At 43.7% G+C, this 22,312-nt stretch overlaps 1 protein-coding gene across 4 annotated transcripts in view; it reads left to right on the top strand.

Annotated features, from left to right (window-relative positions):
• KPNA3 (karyopherin subunit alpha 3) overlaps positions 1–22,312 on the top strand; it is a 70,619-nt gene that overhangs the window by 24,305 nt on the left and 24,002 nt on the right. For all 4 annotated transcript variants that reach the window (XM_053283804.1, XM_053283802.1, XM_053283803.1 and 1 more), the window contains exons 2-9: positions 19–63; positions 6,088–6,177; positions 6,389–6,418; positions 6,503–6,555; positions 6,660–6,755; positions 10,686–10,771; positions 20,591–20,677; positions 21,028–21,197. In XM_053283804.1, the coding sequence (XP_053139779.1) occupies positions 22–63; positions 6,088–6,177; positions 6,389–6,418; positions 6,503–6,555; positions 6,660–6,755; positions 10,686–10,771; positions 20,591–20,677; positions 21,028–21,197 (654 nt within the window). In that variant the 5' untranslated portion in view covers positions 19–21. The remainder of the gene's footprint in view (positions 1–18; positions 64–6,087; positions 6,178–6,388; positions 6,419–6,502; positions 6,556–6,659; positions 6,756–10,685; positions 10,772–20,590; positions 20,678–21,027; positions 21,198–22,312) is intronic.

Raw genomic sequence — 22,312 nt, forward strand, 5'->3', positions numbered from 1 at the left:
TTTTTTCCCCCTTTGCAGACTATGCGAAGACATAGAAATGAAGTGACAATTGAACTTAGAAAGGTGAGTATATTTATTTGTTTGTGATTATGAGGACTTCCTCCTACAGAGTTCAGGGGGAGACTTGTGGAATTACTCTTTGTGCCTAACAGGACAGGAAGTGAAGTCCAGCCTAGTGCCTCATGATGTGTATGCACAGTTGTGTCCAGGTTCCTGCATCTGACCAAGCATGTTTGTGGGTTGTTGTTTTGTAAATACATTTATTAAAATTTTCTTGTGCTGCTTTTAAAAAAAATACATTTCCCCAAAGTGGTTTTCATTAATGTAGGACATAAACAGAACAAGGCTTTTATTTTTATTGATTGATTGATTGAATTTATATACCACCTAATATAGAAATCTCTAGGTGGCATACAGAATTAAAATGTAATATAAAATATAAAACATTTAAAATGGTTTTTTTAAAGTCTTTTAAGACTCACTTGTGTTGGCTGGCTTTTAACTGAAAGTGTTAAAGCGGGTTTTATCCTGGGGTATGTTGTCGGTTCTCTTTTTCTTACTGCTGGGACCCTGCACCACCAGGCTGCCTGGGTTTCAGTGTTCCAGCGTGAGATTTCTCTGGTGGTTGCTTGTTCCAAGCAGCAATGTTGGTTTATGCTGGAAGAGAGAAGGTGATACATCCGGGCTCAGAGGATGCTGCCCATTGGGTTGAGGAGGAAGCCATGGACAAGGGTGGAGGATCAGAATGTGTTGTGGATGTGGGAATGCAGAACTATATTTAGGCAGCTTGACACCAAGGATGAGAGAGGACAAGGGAGAACCTGGGGGGTCCTGGTGTGGGTCCCAGTCATGACTGTGCCAGTCCCCAGTAGAAGGAAGAGGATGATTGTAACTCCTCCCTGAACTCTGAGGCACTTGAGGCCAGCATAGCACCATGGAGATACTCTTTAGACCAGGGGTGTCAAATGTTGGGCCTGCGGGCTGGATCTGGCCCTTAGAGCTCAATTGTTGGCCCTTGGAGGGCAATTTTAAAGCCCTGTATAGTTACCAGAGAGAGTGCCTTTCTCTACAAGATTCCCATCACTCATGAAAATCATCAGGAGGGGTCCATCTTTGGGTGCCACCGGTTTATTGGGGGGCAGCCTGGAACTGGGCCTTCTCAGTTGCCACCCCTGGTTTGTGGAACACACTCCATGTGGATATAAAAGGATTTATTTTCTTTGGAGGCCTTCAAGAGAGCCTTAAAGACCCATCTTTTTAGCCTGGCTTTTAATACCTAGATTTAATTTCAATCTGGTTTAAATGTTCTTTGATTTTAATTGTTTTATTATGTGTTTTTGATTTTAATGTAAACTGCCCTGAGCCACTTTAGGAAGTGTGGTATATAAATAGAATGAATGAATGAATAAGTCAATAAAAATAAATTGTCCAACCGTGAGCAGGGGCCAGCAAGCTGAGCTGCTATTGCGTTTCTCTCCCCGCTGCTGAAGTGGCAGCATTTCTTCCCACCTGTTTCAGCTTGCTTGCTTTCTTCCTTTCTTCTTCCTGCCACCAGTCTTTAACTCTCTCACTACCCTGGTGTGCCATTTCCCTCATTTCCTCTGGCTTGCTTGCTTCTTTCCACCCACTGCTGCCACGTTCCTCCCCATTGCATCCTAGTGGTGGGCTTTTCAGCCTGCGAAGCACTAGGGGTAAGAGGGAGCGAGGAGGAGGAAGGCAGGAGGCGGGTGTGAGGTGACAGAAGGCGGCAAGAAGGGAGCACCTGCAGAGGAGGAAGAGGAGACTTGTATCACTTTATATTTTGTGTGTGGCTCTCTGGAGATGCATTTGAATCAAATCTGGAACATCACCTGATTGAGTTTGACACCGCAGCTCCAGCCTCAAACTTAGCATTGCAAGGAGAACCAACCAGGCAAGAAAAAGAAGGATATAAAACCGGCATTAATACTTTCTCTTGAAGGCCAAGGTAACAAAGTGAGCCTTAAGGGCTCACAAGAGCTTCACTATGCACTCTCTATTTCTAGCATAATTCTGAGTCTTTGCCTCCTTTTTTTGCTTCCTGTCCCTTTGGTGCGTCCCCTTAATTATTATTTCTGTTATAATCTTTGTGCTCAAACTCCTAAAACTTATGAACTGCTGTGCAGTGAGTAGAGATTCTGAGACAGACCTTTAGAGGACAGCTGCATACATTACCGCTTGCAGCTGGGCTGACTGTCACAGCCTGGGAAATGAAGGACCGTTTTCAGGGACATAGGGGCCATGGAGCAAGGGGGGGCAATTGTCCCCCGGCAGTGGGGAGCCGCCGAGGCACTGCCCCCTGCCCCCTCCTGCACTGAGCCAGCTATTGCCTGTAGGGAGCACAAGGTATGCCCCTCTCCTCCCCAGCCAGTGTTTCACTGAAACACTGGCTGTGCTGGGGGACAAAGCCCAAGGAGCCAGCGTTTCAATGAAATGCCTATCGGGGAGGGATGGGAGAGGGTCCGAGCAGACCCTCTCCCAGGCATTGGCCCTGCTGCCTGTGTCTGACGTCAGGTGCAAGAGGGTGGGGCCAGTGCGGAGGACAGGACCTGTCAGCACCAGCAGAGCTTCCCTTCCCCCAGTCAGTGGTTAGTGGAATTGCTGACTGGGAGCTGCTTTTCCTTCCTACTTGTGAAGGCAGGGAAAGTCCACGAATCACAGACGGGATGCTCTGCCGGTGCTGACGGGCCCGTCCTTGGCACTGGCCCCGCCCCTTGCACCTGATGTCAGGTGAAGGGTGTGTGGCTTGCGGCACGTATGGAGGCAAGGTGAGTGAATGAGCCCCGCTGGCCTGCACTGGCTGCTGGGAGCTGCCTAGAGTGGGTCCCACTAGTAAGGCCCTCCGTGCTTACTTTTAAAGGTGCCTCTTGCCCCCCGTAGTGCCACTTCGAACCACTGGACCGGTTTGAGGTTTGACTAAACTGATCCACTGGACCATGGACCTGTCCGAATTCAGACCAGTGCATGAACCGCAGTCTGTGCACAGCCCTACTCAGTGACATATGTAAGACATATTGCAAAGAGAAAGAAGTGCTCTTTATTTTTTCCTAATTCAAAATGCTTATGGCTTTATTCAGCTCTCAGAGTTTGTATTTTGAAAACAACTTCTGATTCCATATCTTACAAGGCCTGCTTCTTAAATTTGCAATTAAAGTTTTTTAAAGCAAAGACTGTCGTAATTGTGATAGGAAAAAATGTTGTTTTCCATATTTGAGTAGCAATAATTTTTATAACAAAGTGTGTTCTTTGGATAAGATCCTAAAAAGTAAGGGCAACGTCCAGAGTCAGTTAGTCAGAACTAAGTCCTGTTGAAATTAATTGGACTTAAGTAGATCATGACTAGCTTGTCTCATTTATTTCAGGGTTACTTAGTCATGACTAAACTAGTCTGGATCTTGCCCTATGTTCCCTGGGTAATAGTTAAAAAATATTCCTTTATAAAATGTTAAAACATAAAAAGTCAAATGTAATGTATCTCAATTGTGTGGAAATAAAGAATAAATTCCTTTTTACATTTCTTCCACTGTTGTTAATACTTTCACTAAGTAGTTACAAAACAAAAGTATATAGCCAAGCATTGTGTCAGAAAGAAGCCGCTGCTAATGCTCTAATGATCAATCATTAAATTTTGGTATGTTTTCTCTAGAGAAAACATCCACAGGAGTCTAGAAATTGTGGTGGTTAGCTGCCATTATTTGCTACTAATCAGGTGTGAAATCCATTCTTACTATGAATCCACAACAATATAATATGTTGTCACAGTCTTACTGTGCTAGTGACTTCACTTTGGGATAGGTGTTCAAACCTTAAATATGTAGGACCAGAAGGAGGCAGGTCAAAGTTAATAAACTTTCCTCTCAAATTTTAAGATTGATATTTCCTTCTGCTCTGTAAATATGATTTTTATAAAAAGTTTAAATTACTATGTAACATTTTATATTGTCTATGTATAAAACATCAAATGTGAAGAAAATATGGGTTTTGGCCAGTAGGATGCTTATTTTAATTTATCGGAGATATGTTTTTGCAGAAGTAAATAAAAAATGACAATTTCCCCCCTGAAAAGCAGGAATCCTTTTTTGTGGCTTAACTTTTCATAGGCTAAAGTCTATATTAGGGGTGTTTATGGAACACGTTTTGCATTCTGTTAAGAGTCTGGAATGGACTTGGAACAAATGCAAAATGCTTGAAACATTCCATTGGAGCAACTCAACCGGGGGAGCCGGTTGCGGCGACGGAACAACTCCCATTCTGATGGACTGTTCTGGATGCCATTTTCAATTCCAAAATGGCAGCTGGAACGAGGTTGTTTTGTTCTGAGCTTGGAACAGGGCCCCTTTTCGAAGGGCATGCTGTTCCGAGCTTGGAACAGTCCGTTCTGAGTCAGAAATTCTCGACCTTAGAACGTTCTGCACATCCCTAGTCTATATTAGGGTAGGGATGTGCACAAACGGGTTTGGTGGTCTATTCACAGACTGCCGAACTGGTTCGAAAGGCCAGTTTTCGAGCCGGTTTGTCGGTGGGGAGGGGGTTGCTTTAAGGCATGGCGGGTGTCCTTACCTCCCCTGCTGCATTCCCCCCGCTGGCGCTGCTGTCGAAATCACTTACGTGGGGCGACTGTATACGCTTTTGCTGCCCTGGTCAGCGTAATACCACACGCTTCCCAGTCAGTGTAATACTGGAAGTGGCTGCCCCGCACCAGTAATTCTGCCAGCAGGGGAAACATTTTTGACAGTGAAATTTTGACATGGTGAAATTTTGACAGTGAGGGAAACATGGCAGGGGAGGTAAGGACACCTGCCCCGCGCCTTAAAGCAATCTCCCCACCGTCCCGTGAGTGCACAGAGCCGGTTCCGTGCACATCCCTAGTCTATATCCAAGAATCAGTCTGTGAGGGTCCATTCAACTTCAGGGTGCTTTTTCTGCTACCACTCAGATCCGATTAGGCAGGATCGGAGACAACCTCTCACTTCTCTCCCCTCTTGTTTATGTAGTGGCGTTGGGGTAGGGTCTCTCTTCAGGTGCGGTGGGAGAGGTAACAAAACACACTTGGTAAAATGAAAAATTTTAACAAAAGTTCCTTAAGCATGATGGGAAGTTATGGAGGTACATAAGTATAGAAGTACAAAAATACTTACAGAGATGGTTAATGATCTTAAACCAGTCTAGTTAAACTTGCTTGGTTACAGTTCCCTCCTGAGGGCTTTTGGGGCTTTCCCTGAACAGGTACTGGCTTTTTCACCCCTACCTCCACCAGGCAACTTTTCCTGTTCAGAACCCATTTCCCTCCAAGCTTCTGGATCACCTTCTCCCCTCTTCACTGTCTGACTAACTGTCATCTACCCAACCGACTGTGTCATCCAACTGGTTTTAAACTGTCGCCTCTCTCTCCCTGCCTGCCCCCTCCTGCAGTCTAAGCAGGTTTCCTTGTCCTTCCTGCAGGCGTCTCACTTGCACTGCTGCCCATCAATCTCCTGCGCATACTTAGACATTTCTATAAGCATAGGTTTAAAAATACATATACACAACACAGTAAATAAATTTAACAACCAATACTAAAAAACACTGTCACAACTCTGTGGACAGGGTTTGAAAAAGTTACTTTGAGGTTCACTTTTCAATCAAGAGTCACAGTGAAACCAAATTTTTTGGCATCCAAGGTCCTCAGTGAAGATGTTTAGGGCTCAGAATGACCCCAGAAATTTTCTTTTTAAATGGATAAAGGTCTCTGTTAAAAAGGATGGAGGGAAATCTGTATTCAAGTTGCAATATTTTTAAACTTCTATCTGTGTTTTACTAGTCTGACTTCTCACCATGTTCTTTTAAGACTGCAGTCCTATGCACACTTAAACGTGGGAGTTACTCCCACTAAACTCCATTAAACTCACTTAACTTAAATGCAATTTAGGCTGAGGAGAAGCGTTTAATTTTTTATAACTAAATTTAGCAGTTGCAAGTTTCTCCATGTGAATAATAATAATTTGTGTATAATGTGTTAAACATCTGCTTTTAAGGATTAGCCACCACTGATAAGTATTATGGGACACCACTTCATTCTCTGTTTTTCAGAACAAAAGAGATGAGCATCTTTTGAAAAAAAGAAATGTGCCCCAGGAAGAAAGTTTGGAAGATTCAGATGTTGATGCTGACTTTAAAGCAGTAAGTTGCTTAATAAAGAAACAAATTTGTAGTTCTAAACTTTGCTGTTTGAATCTTAATTGATTCTAAATTATTTGTAATTTGTGGAAAAAGCAAAAAGTGAACTCTGTTAGCATCATTGTTTTAAAATAGATGGACTGTTCTGGATTTTGCAAAGAAAATTTGATTTGTAATGATAATTGTAATTAAACAATTTCTCTTTTGTTTCAAGCAAAATGTAACACTAGAAGCTATATTGCAGGTAAGTTGTTAACTTGTCTATTTCCTTCCATTGAGTTTGTGTAATATTTGACTTCTTAACTTTTTGGAACTTGTGTTTCTGCAGAATGCTACAAGTGATAACCCGGTTATCCAACTAAGTGCTGTCCAAGCTGCAAGGTAGATCTTTATTTAAATTTTATTTGCAAGTCTAAGATGCAATTACTGCTTTTTGTACATTGCTTTATTAACTTTTATTCATCAGTTTCATTTTAATTTTACAGAAAGCTATTATCAAGTGACAGAAATCCTCCTATTGATGACTTAATAAAATCTGGAATTTTACCAATCTTGGTTAAATGTCTAGAAAGGGATGATAAGTAAGTAATTGTTCCCATTCTCAGTATTTTGTATAAACTTGTTATATCTTTGGGCAGCTGAAGGTCTACAAATAACTTTCATTTTTAAATATACTTGTAACTAACATAATTTGTGTTTAGTTTACACCATTGAGATGAATATTGTACCTTAACTTCATGAGAAGATGTACTACTATTCTGGCATCAGAATTATGTATTTCTAATTCTATATCTTGCATAAGACCTCACTTTTGGCAATTGGTTGCTTACATTATGGCAACCTTGATGAACATTGTTTTAAATGAAGCCACTATTCTTCTATTGCTTACTTGTTTTAAAAACATGAGATGGCTCCTTTAAAGATATATAGGGAGTTCAGAAATAATGGGATTTGAAAATAATGAGATTTGTATTTCTATTTGTTTGCTTCCTTGTTTGGGGCCTTTCATTATGTTTAAACACTACTCAAGATTGTGCCAATGATGTTGTTTAGGAGCTCTAATGAAGGTTACACCAAGTACCCAGGTTGCCTGATGTTATACATCATAATTCTAGAAGAACCTGCACATGTTCTGACCACTAAGCCAGATACACAGTCTATATTGTGGCCTGTCTTTGCATTGTCTTCTCTCCTGTCCAGAGGGCAGTCTCCACTTTGAAAGATGGGTCTGTCTGCTGGGGAAGGGCTGCCACACTTACTCTACTGTTTGGGCAGTGAGCAAGTGTTTTCAGGAGCCCCTTGAACTCCTGCCTTTGAGTTTAAGGACAGAGAGAAGGGGGAAAATGGTTTTTTTACAGGCCACCACTTCTTTCTTCTCTACACACTTCCCTAGTCAGGGAGTAAGTGTTTGTGTGCATGATGTTGCAGGGGAGACATAGGGAACAGAGCAATAGGACCAGCTACCTTTTGCCTTGGGCCAAGGCAGTCTGATCTGGTTGCAGATTCTCACAGACAACCATGAAACTTAAGAGCCATGGAACCTCACTTCTTCCTCTGGCTGGGAGCTGAAGGGGAAAGAGACAAAGATACCCAAGTGCTTCTGACTGTAGCATGATCCTGCTCCCTGCCTCACAACTGGGATTGGGAACACCATGGATATCATGCAGCCTGCATCACCCAGGCATTCTGCTGGTCTATGACCATAATAAAAATTAATTTGATTTGACTTGGATCACACTCTTAAGTATGTGTGGGAGGTTGGTAGGCCTTACTGGGATGCCCTACTCCAGGGTTTCTTAACCTTGGGCCCCCAAATGTTGTTGGACTACAACTCTCATCATCCCCAGACATGGCCTTTGTGGCTGAGGATGATGGGAGTTGTAGTCCAACAACATCTGGGGGCAGTAACAAGGCTGGAGTGGGCCCAGAGACAAAATTTTAAAATGGGCCCCTTGCTGATGCACACACACACTTCACAATATATAGTCATGTGACTTGCCTCGTGACTTGCCTCTGGGGGGCCCCTTGAGGCATGGGGGCCCCCAGGCAGCCGCCTCCCCTTGCCTAATGGTAGTTACGCCCCTGTCTGGGGGCCCAAGGTTAAGAAACCCTGCCCTACTCTACTTTTCATGGCGCTGCAGGCATTTGTGTGTTTTCTGTAGTTGTGTTCTTCTTGCCAACTACATTTGAGAGCCAGCGTGGTATAGTGGTTAGAGTGCTAGACTAGGACCGGGGAGGCCCGAGTTCAAATCCCCATTCAGCCATGAGACTTGCTGGGTGACTCTGGGCCAGTCACTTCTCTCTCAGCCTAACCTACTTCACAGGGTTGTTGTGAGGAGAAACGCAAGTATGTACACCACCCTGGGCTCCTTGGAGGAAGAGCAGGATATAAAATGTAAATAAAATAAAATAAAATTTTGAAGAATAGGAGGTTATAGTAAGACTATTTCATTATCTCAGGCAGACATCTATGGTTGCTAGACTGTGTCTCATTTGATGATCACAGTTTGTGCAGGCTTGTTTAAAGAGCCAACAAAGGGGAGAGAAAGTCTGAACCAATAACAGGAAATATGCCAATGAAGTACTGCTGGTATTTAACGGGTAAATTCCTAATACATTTGAACTGTTTCCAGCATAGCGTAATGGTTAGAGTGTTGGACTAGGACCAGGAAGACCTGAGTTCAAATCCCCGTTCAACTATGAAACTCACTGGGTGACTCTGGGCCAGCCATGTATCTCTCAGCCTAACCCACCTCACAGGGTTGTTGTGAGGATAAAAATAACCATGTACTCTGAGCTTGGAGGAAAAGTGGGATATAAATGTAACTAAAAATAAAAAATAAGGGGAATCTGCAGGATGTGTATGTTTGCATGTAGATACACTGTTAACCCTGTCATTCAGAATTTAAATCATTAGATATTAATACAAAACATGTCATTATTTGAATTTTAAAATGACTTGATGTATATTCTGTAGATTTCCCTTGCAGTTAAAATGTGTTCAGCATTCACCATTGCATAGCACCTTATTGGTCTTGCCTCTTCCATCTTTCCTGTTCTGTGGGTAACCGCAAGAGCCAAGAAGCCTCACTTGTGTATTTAAATAGACAGACAGTATCATTGGACAGGTTGGTAGGTCATTGTAAGGGAAGCAAAACCTACTGTAATATTTGAATACTTAAAAATATTAATCATTTACCAGTGAAGAAATGTTCATCTTCACAGACACCTACTGTTGTAGATAAAGTGAACATATGAACAGATGCGAAACATACAGTTCAATACTGAAGGTGTATTTTCCCATGCTGTTAATATGCAAGTACCATAATATGACCTTTGCATTGTGGTCTAGGTATTGTCACTTATTTTCCACCCATATGTTAATGTTGAGCCCTTTATAGTTTTGCCAAATATTTCATTATCTTTTGGTCTTAGGACACATTTGTTGGGTAGGTCACTATAACTGAAGCCAAAGCTGCTGTTTACAATTATTGAGACCATATGGCTGAGCTAGATTCCAGCCTTCTGGCAACAGGGACCTCACTGGCTTCTAATGTGACCTTTTGTGGAACTTGTTTCCACAGCTCACTAGATTTTGCCCTGGATTGCCCTGGTTGATTTTTCAGGATTCACCACTTTTCCCTCCCTAGTTGGATGGAGCCAAATAAGTCGTCATATGAACACACAAGGTTAGTTCATACAGTAAGCTAACTATGGTTAGTTAGGCTTAAGAATGCAACCTTAAATCCACAAACTCATGTACTTTCTCTTCCCTCTATCTCCTTGCCTTCAGTACTGAGCTGTGACATTTACATTCTATCCCTCTCCCCCCCCCTAACAATAGTTTGCGTGAAGCTGGGAAACTGTAATTTGACTCAGACTTGCAAACCAGAATGTTATGCCAACAACAAACTCTGGTTTTGCATCCTGGTTCGTGAACTGCAGTTAAACCACAGTTTCTCAGTTTTTTATGAGGCATGGAAGAATTATTTAAAGAAACCCAGCATTTCCATTTGTGCAAGCAGAGGATTTAGGGGTATGAGGGAGCACATGGGCTTTTAGGCTTCCAGGAGTTCAGGTTGCATTATTGATCCTATGTAGGATCTATAACCATAGTTAGCTGAACATGTGAACTGTACCAGCTCATTGTACCATTTTATTATTCTGTGTTAGGAAAACCTAGAGAAGGGGCAAAAAGATTTTTTTTTAACAGAAGTTCTTTCTTTAATGCCTGTTCTGCAACAATGGCATATCTTGTACTTAAAGCGTGTAGAAGTTTGTGGAACCCTCTATTAGTACATCTCTCACAGTTATTCAGAAGCAATAATTAAATGTTGGATTATGCTTTGTACATACTTCTTAGTTACAGGCCTAAGGGGTAGAAAAACATGGTGAGATTTGACTGTAAAGATAAAATAAATGTTCCAGTGGTTTTTCAGAGCATATGTCCTCCCTGCTGGCATTTGCTGCAAGGTGCAAATACTGTAATTGTATGTTTGTTTTTTTAACAGTCCTTCCTTACAGTTTGAAGCTGCATGGGCCCTGACTAACATAGCATCAGGCACTTCTGCACAGACTCAAGCTGTTGTACAGTCTAGTAAGTGTTCTAAGTGTTGAACTTTGGGGATGGGTATATATTTGCTGTTGAAGCTTCACACAGCTTCTTCTTCAAGTGATGTTATTTTTCAAAAGAGAAGATTCTTTAGCCATGTATAGGATGTCTATTCTGTAAGCATGCTATTTATTCAAGATAAGCAATGTTGAGAGCTTTTTTCACAAAACAGGCAGAGAGCTCAATTCCACATATTCCCACATTGGGAGGATGAGCTCTCTGCCTGTTTTGGCAACTGGAAGAAGTGAGTTGTTGCCAGTCTACTAAAAATGGGGACTAGAAAACACATTAATTATATAATTGGCCCTCAAATGTTTGTTCCCCTCCAACAATGGCTGTGGCGAGAAGGGGTGTGGATTGGGACAGTGCCAGGGGCAAATAACCAGATTTCCCTTTGCCCATGCTGCGGTCCTGACTCGAATCTCCCCCCCCCCGCCCCCCTGCCACACAGGTACTGTTTTAGGGGTGGAAATATAGGGGGCAGTACCATGCCTAATGTAACATAGTTTGGTCCCTAGAAAAGGCAGCTCACGCTGGAGATCCTTCATAGTAGCTGTTGCCCTAGTAAGTAAGCAAAGTCCTGTTCCTTCTCTGAAGACCCCCTGTGGTGTAGTGGTTAAAGTGCTGGACTAGGACAGGGGAGACCTGAGTTCAAATCCCCATCCAGCCATGGTACTTGCTGGGTGACTCTGGGCCAGTCACTTCTCTCTCAGCCTAACCTACTTCACAGGGTTGTTGTGAGGAGAAACCTAAGTATGTAGTATACTGCTCTGGGCTCCTTGGAGGAAGAGCGGGATATAAAATGTTTTTTTTTAAAAAAAGGAATAATAAGTAGCTGGACTTGGGACATAAGAGAGAGAGAGGAATTTACTGTCCCCTATTCTATTAAATTCAGCTTCTTGGTTGACAGGATGAGGATAAGCACAGAAAATGCATTGCTCACGCAACCTGGAGCTGACAGCTGGAGGAGGGAAGCAATGCACCTGAAGCAAGTTCCTGCTAGTTGGGGGATATATATGTTTTCAACACTTTATATTGTCCTCCCCAACTGGCTGGCTTAGGGAAACTGATATCAAGCATCTGAAGCTGAGTGCATTCCTTTCACTCCCACTCTCAATGTCAGGTTCTTTGTTGTAGGAGAGATAGCAGACATTTGCATTGCAAGGCATTGCTTTTCCCTCCTCTCCCCTCCCCTCCCCAATCCAGTTACCTGCATTTTGTGTCATGGTCAGAACATCTGAAGCACAGCATTTTGAGAACTGATTATTATAGGTTTGGGGAAAGTATGCTCTTTTAGTTTGTCAAGGTCTTAGAACTGCATGAGGACACTTAACTTCCTAGAACATTTCAGAAGTGGTGCGCCAGTTCTTTGGGGGCGGCTCAAGGCGGGGTTCTGCTCAAAGCAAAGCTGGCTTCCCCGCCTCACTAACCTGGCCCCAAACTCTGCATCAGCTGGGCTATAATGCTCCCGCACCCTCCACGTCACTGGCCACATCTCCAGCTGCTAGCCTCTCCACCAGTCTGGAAGCCCTGTGCTGATTGCCACCTCTCGTCTTCCTTGTGGTGTTCAGCACTGTTTTCCAGTTGGTATTAAACATTTCCAGCTGGTCTGCTTCTCTATCATTCAGCAAACGTTTGTGCTTTGTCGTCTCCATTATGGGAGTAGACAAAGCACAAAAGTTACTTGTTGGTAGGGATGTGCGAATCGATTCGGGTACAAATGGATTTGTTGCTGAATCTAGCTGATTCGGGTGATTTGGAAGATAGAACAAATCACCTCTGTGGTCCATTGGCTAGATTTAAATCCAAAGCAAATCGAGATTCAGATTCCTCCTATTAATTTTCCAAGATTCCCAGCTTCCATTTCTTAAAAAAGCTAAGCTCTAGCCCTTGTAGAAGTGAAGTTATGGAGCAAAATGTGTGGTCATTATTTTTCAAGTGTTTGGATTCTTTGGTGTATAATAACTTTCCCTAAATGAATCCCTATGAGGATTCATCACACACCTTCATTTCTTGTATTCATTTTGACGGTCTTTGGACAGTGCCAACTGCCATGTGCCTACTACACCTCCCTCCCACCGGCAAGACAGTGGGGTACTACTCAGTTTATGTTCTAGGATTTTTTTCAGATGTTTAGACTCTTTGGTGTCTAATAGCCTTTCCTCCTAATGAATCCTATGAGGATTCATTACATACCAAAGAGTCCAAACACCTCAAAAAGTCCTAAAATATAAACTGAGTACCCAATGCCACTAATTCCCCATCTCCACGTGCAAAGCAGTGGGGTCAAAATGAACAGAAGAAATGAGCCAGCATGGTGTAGTGGTTAAAGTGCTGGACTAGGACTGGGGAGACCCGAGTTCAAATCCCCATTCAGCCATGATACTAACTGGGTGACTCTGGGCTAGTCACTTCTCTCAGCTTAACCTACTTCACAAGGTTGTTGTGAGGAGAAACCTAAGTATGTAGTACACCGCTCTGGGCTCCTTGGAGAAAGAGCGGGATATAAAAGGTTAAAGAAAAGAAAAGAAAAAGAAATGAAGGTGGGTAATGAAGACACCAAAGAATCTAAACCCTTCAAAAATTCCTAAAAAATAAACTGAGTACCCCACGGCCTTGCAGGTGGGGGGGGGTGTAGTTGGCACATGGCAGTTGACAGCTGGCACTGTCCAATAACAGTCAAAATGAACAGAAGAAATAAAGGTGTGCAATGAATCCTCACAGCGATTCATTATGAGAAGTTATTATACAGCAAAGAATCCAAACACTTGAAAAATAGTGACTGCACATTTTGCTCCAAAGCGCCACTTCTACGAGGGCTAAGCATTTTTTTTAAAAAATGAAAGCTGGGGATCCATATTAGGGTTAGGATAGGGCGACTTCGAATCCCCATTATTTCCTGTGGTGGAAATATACAAAATCAGTAAAAACTAAATAAAATCATTAAAAGTCAACCAAGTGTCCCACTGCCTTGAAATATAGGTGGTAGTAGGTGGTACCCATGGGGACCTACCCACCACCCAAATTAGGTGCCCCTAGGACCTTTATAAGTAGTCCAAATCAGTCCAAATTGAATCAAATCCAAATCAAATCTGGGATGATTCAGGGGGGACAGATTATGACACAAAACAAATCAGGGGTGATTCTATTTGGGCACAAATCAAATTGAAAAAATCGATCTGTGCACATCCTTAGTAGTTGTAGTGGGGAGGGAGTGCACGTGAGTAAGATCGGCTGTTACAGTGTCCACTGCCCGCCTTTGGCTGACATGTCAGTGCTTGCTGTAGCAGGCAGCAGACATCTAGGATTGGCGGTGGCAGTCTCTCACATGTGCTCATTGATTTCTTCAGAGTGTGCATGTTTGAGAGAGCCCGCCCAGCCAGCCAGCCAGCCAGAGAGACTTCAGCGGCCAAGCCAGGATAACTCTGCCTCCTACAGCAAGCAGTGACATGCCAGCTGGAGGCAGGCAGGCGCATCATAGGGACTGGTCTTCCTAGCAGTGTGAATGCCATTCAGAATCATTTCATGTGCCACAGCTTGCTGACCTCTGTCCTAGAGAATGCATTAAGCTAACATCTTACTTTACATTTTCATTTCAGAGCTCAACATCTCATCTTTTCGTGGTCCTCTATGCATTCACACTAATGGGAGCTGTGCCTGTGCAGCTGGTGCTTAAGGAAATTTATCAAGTTTTTTTTATATGCTCTGATTGCCCTTGTGTTGTCCATTGTGTCTGTTAGGGAAGGGCCGTTGGAGTGTTTGATCCTCAGTTCCTGTCCCACCTCTGTGCAAGCAGCAAGGGGGATCTTTGCTCCTTTGAAGTTTAATGTTGGATTGCAAAGTGAGAACATTTTATTCTTTTCCTATTTTGTTTGTCTTTTGGAGTCTGTGTTCATCACGGAGCAGAGTCGGAGAGGCATATGGACATGGACTTCAGTCTCAGCACAGACATCTTCAGTTATAGTTAGAATTCCAAATCAACTACTTCTTCAACATTGATACCAACGTTGATCTCATCTAGAGTATTGACAATCACTTCTGGTCATACAACTAGATGTGGAGTGTACAATAACAAGAACTTCCTTGATGTCCCCGATTTATCCCACCATAACAAGACCATCATTGATGGATAGATTATCTCTTGAACCCCCTTTTCATGGGAAAGATACGTTTCTGCCTTGTTTTCAGAGTTTGAGACACTCTTTCCATCTTTATCATTCCCCAGTCATGCCTTATTGTGATAGATACTGATATTGTAGGGGAAGCTTTGTTCCCTCACACAGTAGGAGACTGTGTCCAGTGCTTCTGATTGCAGGTTTCAGCAGCATGTCTGTGAGACTAGTTACCCAGATCTTTGCTCACCTTTGTGTCTACCAGGGAGTATCGATTATGCTCGTCATTTTCCTTACTTACTATATCGGCTTCAGTATAGGCTGTTGATATGGAGAGAGATTGCCTCTTAGATCAATGCACATAAGAAAATAGGGGACTAAAAGTTAACCTACAGCCATCTTGAAGCCTCCATATTGAGATGACGATATCAAAGATTCATCACCAGAAAATAGGGAGAATACAGGTAGATCTTGTTAACCGTGGGGGTTCCATTCTGCCCTACAACTGCAGATAACGAATCATTGAGTGAATGGGAATTAGGGGATTGGGTTTCTGGAGGCCAATAAAAAGGCAGAAATAGGAGCAAAAAGGCAGTGTACTATACCTTCCAGGTCTCCAGCTGTCCACAAATGCTTCCCCAAAACCCAATTTGACTAATTTTTCATGAAAAATCATGGGATTAAAAAAATATGGAACCATGGATATACGGAACTTAACCCTTTGTTTTACCACATATACTGAGGTTAGGTCTCCGTTGCCTGATCGCGGATATGCGAAACTTTGAGTGTCAGGACTGCGTGTAACAAGGTTCACCTGTACTGTATCTATTAACTTCCAAGGTCTATCTGCATAGAATGCAGTATCATCAACAACAGTTATATCAATTCCCATTATGGCAATCTCGGAGTCTACTTGATTGGTGTCTATTTTGATATTGACATCAACAGTCGTTTCTCAGGCATCCAACCCTGTAGATGAAAGTCCAGCTCCACAATTGTCAACCAGTCGCATGGTTCTTACGTATCTGAAGAAGATTAGGAACATAGGAAGCTGCCATATACTGAGTCAGACCATAGGTCCATCTCGCTCAGTATTGTCTACACAGACTGGCAGGCTTGCAGGCAGGAATCTCTCAGCCCTATCTTGGAGATGCTGGGGAGGGAACTTGGACCCTAGATGCTCTTCCCAGAGCGGCTCCATCCCCTGAGGGGAATATCTTACAGTGCTCACACATCAAGTCTCCCATTCATATGCAACCAGGGCGGACCCTGCTTAGCTAAGGGGACAAGTCATGCTTGCTACCACAAGACCAGCTCTCCTCTCCACGGACCAGCTCTCCTCTCCACGTGATTCTACTGTCACAGATAACCCATCAGAACCTTCTGCAGAGATGAAGTAGTATTGTCTCAAAATATCAACATCTCCTGCAAAAGAGACAAATAATTACAATTTACTCACATTGGAGATGGCAAAAATATTGGGTTTGCCAGTCAAGGGACCTTCTCCCCCAGTGGAGGACATGCATCATCATCATCTTTGTGATCGGCTGCATGGCTCATGCTCCCTGTACTGATTTAGTTCCATCAACATCCAGGAAGCTAGAAAGCATGAGTGCGAGATGATGGTTGTCAGTTTGTTTAAACATCTGTTTCCCAACTCCATAATTGTGGAACATACATTTTATTTTAACATATAAAACTAACTCTGAAACAGGGCCACATTTAAAAGGCAGGGAGAGTCACTCTGGCCGTGCTGCAAAAGCAGCACTGGCTAATTTAGATGTATCATCTAAAAAAATCCCATTGTTGACATAATGCATCAGTCAACAAGGAAGGGCATAAAAAGAACAACAGATTGCTTTTTTAAAAAAATCCAGCAGCATCATTAACAGTTTGCATGGCCAGTTATATGGCCCACAGGTATAATCACCACCTGTGGGAACAATTACAGCAAAATATTCCACACTTTGCTGAAGTTTTTAAAAGAAAATTCTCTAGTTACAATGTCTACAGACAAGTCTGCAAATTGGTACAGCAAAGCACATAGCAGACTTTGAATCTAAGAATTTAGCTGCAGCTATGGCTTTAAAGACATCATGCCTAACTATGGTCAAGATGCAAGACAGAGAACTGAGAATTTGCTCTTTGAGGGTAAGACCCTGACTGATGAATCTTTCGTAGATTCACAGACTGATGAATCTTTAGAAAAACCTGTTTACAGCAAAAACATTCAGCTCAATAACAGCAGTCGTATAATCCTGATTAATATTGTTCTGTATATCCTTTTCGTTCTAGGCAAGGATTCAAACATGGGTCCGAAAGAAGATAAACAGCCCTACATGCAAAAACTGTCTCAGGGTTCTAGCCATCCTACATTTGCCAGATAGCAAATTACTCTTTGACTGTTCAATCTGTGCAAATCATTCAGATTTTATGACTACATCCACTCTTCCAACCCATTCACTAATGTTGATTCGCCCCCCCAAAGCTTGGCAAGACATCACTTCAGATAATTGGGTTCTTACTATTGTAAGTAGCGGTGTGCACTGAATTGCTTCGGTGCACATCCAAGGGCGATGGTGGGGTTCCCTTAAGAGGAGGTGGGCAGGTCCTAACTGCCCGTCCTCCAAGCCCCTGCTGGCCCACCGCAACACTATTGTTGTTAGGGAAAGACTTGTTCGACTTGCTCCTCTAAAATGCCATGCGATGTCATGGCGATGGGATGCATCCCCGGCATCCCTATCATGGCTTCTGCACGTAAATCTTGAAAGCATCAGATTTAACATGTCAGTTAAAGTACACCTCAAAGCCATCTCCACACCTCACTGAACTGTTGACTCTCACTCAGTGTTTTTATATCTGTTAACTAAAATGTTTCTAAAAGGATGTTTTTGAGTAATGTTTTTCCACTGGTACAAAATCCAGTGCCAGCATGCAGTTTGTCATCTATATTATTAATTCTCCAAGACTGGCCATGTGTGGGGATGTGGCAGAAAGGAGGTGATTGGCTGACAGAGGGGGAGAGAGTTCCGGAGCAGCAGGGAGTTTTGCAGGGCGGCTGGAAAGCAGTTTGACAGTTGGCTCGGGGGTGCTGTGAAGCGGCAGGGAGCTCAGAGGCCAAGGGCGGCTTTGGGAGCTGGACAGTTGGCTGTGGGCAGCAGACGGTTGGCTGAGCTGCGCTGTGAAGCAGCAGGGAGCTCGGAGGCTGTCAGGCGAGTGGGTGACAGTCCCTGGCAGTGTCAGGGGGAAGAAAGGACTGCAAGACAGAGATAGAAAGATGGAGGATAGAGAGAGGGGGCTGTGGGGAGAGTGAGCGATAAAGTTGTGGGGGGAGAGCGAGCGAGAGAGAGTTGTGGGGGTGAGAGAGAGTGAGAGTTGCGAGGGGGTGAGAGCGAGCAAGAGAGTTGTGAGGGGGGAGAGCGGAAGAGAGTTGCGGGGGAGAGTTGCGGGGGGAGAAAGCGGGCGAGAGTTGCGTGGGAAAGAGAGCGGGCGAAAGAGTTGCGTGGGGGAGAGAGCGGGCGTGAGGGTTGCGTGGGGGAGAGAGCGGGCGTGAGGGTTGCGTGGGGGAGAGAGCAGGCGTGAGGGTTGCGTGGGGGGAGAGCGGGCGTGAGAGCGTTGTGGGGGTGGCGAGAGCAAGCGGGGACAGTGGGAGCGAGCGAGAGCATTGCAGGGGCGGCGGGAGCGAGCGAGAACATTGCGAGAGTGGTGGGAGCGGGCAAGAGTGTTGCCGGGGTGGTGGGAGAGGGAAAGAGCATGGCGGGGGCGGCGAGAGCGTGGCGGGAGTGGATGAGAGTGTGGTGGGAACGGGTGAGAGCATGGCGGGGGTGGCGAGAGCGTGGCGGGGGCGGGTGAGAGCGTTGCGGGGCGGCGGAAGCGGGCAGGAGCGTTGCGGGGCGGCGGGAGCGGGCGAGAGCGTTGCGGGGGTGGGAGCGGGCAAGAGCATTGCGGGGGCGGCGGAACCGGGTGAGAGCATTGCGGGGGCGGGCGAGAGCATTGCGGGGGCGGGCGATAGCGTTGTGGGGTGGCGGAGGCGGGCAAGAGTATTGCGGGGCGGCGGCAGCAGGCGAGATCATTGTGGGAGCGGGTGAGAGCGTTGCGGGGCAGCGGGGGTGGGCAAGAGCATTGCGGGGGTGGTGGGGGCGGGCGAGAGTGTTGCGGGGTGGGCAAGAGCGTTGCGGGGGCAACGGGAGTGGGCAAGAGCGTTGCGGGGCAGGCGAGAGCGGCGGGATCAGGCAAGAGCGTTGTGGGGGTGGCGGGGGCGTGCGAGAGCGTTGGGGGGTGGCGAGAGAGAGTTGTGGGGACAGAGCATTGTGGGGGGTGGTGAGAATTGTGGGGTGCGGTGAGAGAGTTGGGGGGGGCAAGAGTGTTGTGGGGGGGATGCCACAGGCTCAGAGCACGGCCTCACAGATGCTTTTTGCAGGGTCAGCTAGTTAGTACTGTTTATCCTCCTTGCCAACCCATTTGAACCAATGGCTCAATGGCTCCTAAATACTTATCGTTTAAAATCTCTATAGTAGCCAAAACAACAGCAGAGAGAATTTGTGAACTGGTAGTACTTAGAGTGAAGCTGCCCTTCCTACGTTACACAAGGACAAGATTGTACTGAGGCCAGATACTGCATTTAGGCCAAAAAACAATCTTCTTTCTTCATAATTTAGGATATTATTTTACCAATCTTTTTTCCACATCCAGAGTCTGGGCTGGAAGAATGTCTCCATTCAGTTGGATGCGCGAAGATCTTTAGCCTTTTATCTAGTTAGGACTGGGAAGCTTAGAACTGACAACTAGTTTCCGTCTCATATTCTGTAAAGATGATCTCTAGTCAAAGGCTTTCACACTGGATTGTCAGTACAATTAACATACCTATCAAACTCTTCAACTTCCAATGAATATTAAAGCTCACTCCACAAGAGCAGTGGGATCTTTGGCTGTTAAAATGTCAGGAGTTCCTATTCAAGACATCTGCCATGCAGCAACTTGGTCATCAGAGTTCATCAAGCATTATGTTTTGGCTGTTAGATCTGCAGCAGTAGCTTCTTTCAGGAGAGGGGCTTTGAAGCAAGTATTGCTGTGATCACTTGCCCCTGGCCTCCACCATTGGGTAAGCTTGCTGATCTCCCAGGAGTGTGAATGCACAGAGGACCACAAAAAAGAGAACAGATTGCTCATGTGTAACTGATGATCTTTGAGTGGTTCTTGTACAGTCATATGACCCATCAACCTACCCCATTGCAGGTTAGTTCTCACCTTTGCAGGTCCTCGGAACCTGGATTATCAGAATGTGGACAGTGGTTGTCTAGGAAGTGAGATACTGCAATGGCCCTTTTGATCCTTAGTCAAGATGGATAAGTGAGGGTGAATTCGGAGCACCTCAAGGAGCTTGAGAAGTTTCCCCAAGTGTCAGCTGAGCAGGCGCAGCACCCATTAGTGTGAATGCACATTGACCACTCAAAGATGATTAGTTACAGGTAAGCAATCTGTTTCCCCCTCTTGCTTCCTCTTGAAAAAGGAAAACTTTACAAGGTTAGAAGGGTGAACCTATTCACATAATTTTGCAAAGATACATTTCTGATTTAATAATTTTGAAATGACTGAAATCTCAGCTAACATTTATCTCATTTTTAATGAATAAAATGCAAGATTTATGAATGTCACTATTCACTTTAGTGAGTCTGGAATTCTCCTGTTATAGATGCAGTACCTCTTTTCTTAAGGCTGCTCCATTCACCGCATCAGAATGTTTGTGAACAAGCTGTTTGGGCTCTTGGGAATATTATTGGTAAGTGTCAACTAATATTTCTAAATAAATAAAAATTTACAGGCACGTTGACAGTCTAATCTCAAACACTGGCATAAGCCCTGAGACTATGTTTCCTCTAAGCTCTCTTCTTAGATTTCTTCTCTTTATAAATTTAAATAAGAAAATTATTTTGGAGAAGTTAGTTTAACATTATAAAAATAAGACAAATTGCGTTTCTCAAACTTTTATTGAACAGTAACTTTATGTAATGATCATAGATTACTAATGGGGAAACATAGAACATCAGTGTCCCAACCTAAGCCATTGCATACATTTCAAAGTTTCTCCATCATGAATGTAATTTTTTTTTTAAATTTTCGCTTCTGTAGGTGATGGTCCTCAGTGTAGAGATTATGTCATATCACTGGGAGTTGTCAAACCTCTTCTATCCTTCATCAACCCCTCCATTCCCATCACCTTCCTCCGGAACGTCACATGGGTCATTGTAAATCTCTGCAGGAATAAAGATCCCCCACCGCCTATGGAGACAGTTCAGGAGGTAAATAAAGCATTAAGTACCGTTATACCTCAGCTTCACTGCAAGTCAGTTTTCCCATAATAGCATATGTATTGTGTGCTTTCTTAATGCATATTTATTTGTGCCTGATTTTAGTTACTAGTTATTAATTGTTGCAGAACCTGAGAGGTCTCTCTACCTTATCTGACTGTGAAATCAAAATTGAATTCTGTCAGCTAAGACAGTATAGTCTAACATGCATGTAGTAGAGATACTGTCTACCTATTAATTTGTAGATGGTTTAATTTGAATAAAAATATGAACACAAATTAATTTGAACAAAAATTTACTGCAAACGTAGGTTTAAAAGCCTGAACAAACCTGTGCATATGAGTTCATTGAGCCATTAAGCTAAAGTAATTAATCTTTTCACTGAGGGCTTAACTAGATGTGATGTAGAAATTAAAAAAGAAACCTGAAATAAAACAGCAGGAAACTATGAATTTATGCAAAGCAGCAATACAGGTGCACACGTGATTAAACCTTTCCTGGTGGGCTGCAGTTCTGATCTGTTGATATGCTCCTTTTCTATGAGACATATTCAGAGCAGCTAATGCAAATATTATTCAAGTTGGTACAAAATTGTTGGCGGATACTAAAAGAGATGTTGGGGCAATGAGAAAGATGCTGAGATTGGGAGGCATGGTGTTGAAGCCTCTGAGTCTACGCAACTCTCTGATGTTCCTTTTGCTGGCCTTAAGGGCTTATAAACTCAAAGAGAAAAGCCCTCCCTCAGGAGGTATGCTGCCAGGCAGCACCAGATGTAAATGGAAATAGCTGGTTAGTAATAGTTGTGGGTTACCATCGTGTTTGGCTGGTTGATAAATGTGGACATTTGGGATCAGAGAGTTTAAAATTTTATGTTTGTTTATTTTATTTATCATCATATTTCTTTAGATGTAAGTGTGTGCGCCCTTCCTCTTTTTACTGTTTTGTAAGATAAAATTGCTATGGGTTTATTTTCTGTCTCTACGTAATTGGAGCTAAATAGTAAAACTGTGTGCAGAGTGGGTGTCGGTTGGTTAAGAAATGTCTAAGTGCAATAGGTAAATGAGTCTTTCTCTTCAATCTTTCCATTTTCCACCGTGTATTTTTGC

This window comes from Hemicordylus capensis, chromosome 1 (assembly GCF_027244095.1).
Source record: "Hemicordylus capensis ecotype Gifberg chromosome 1, rHemCap1.1.pri, whole genome shotgun sequence".
NCBI classification, from domain to species: domain Eukaryota; kingdom Metazoa; phylum Chordata; class Lepidosauria; order Squamata; family Cordylidae; genus Hemicordylus; species Hemicordylus capensis.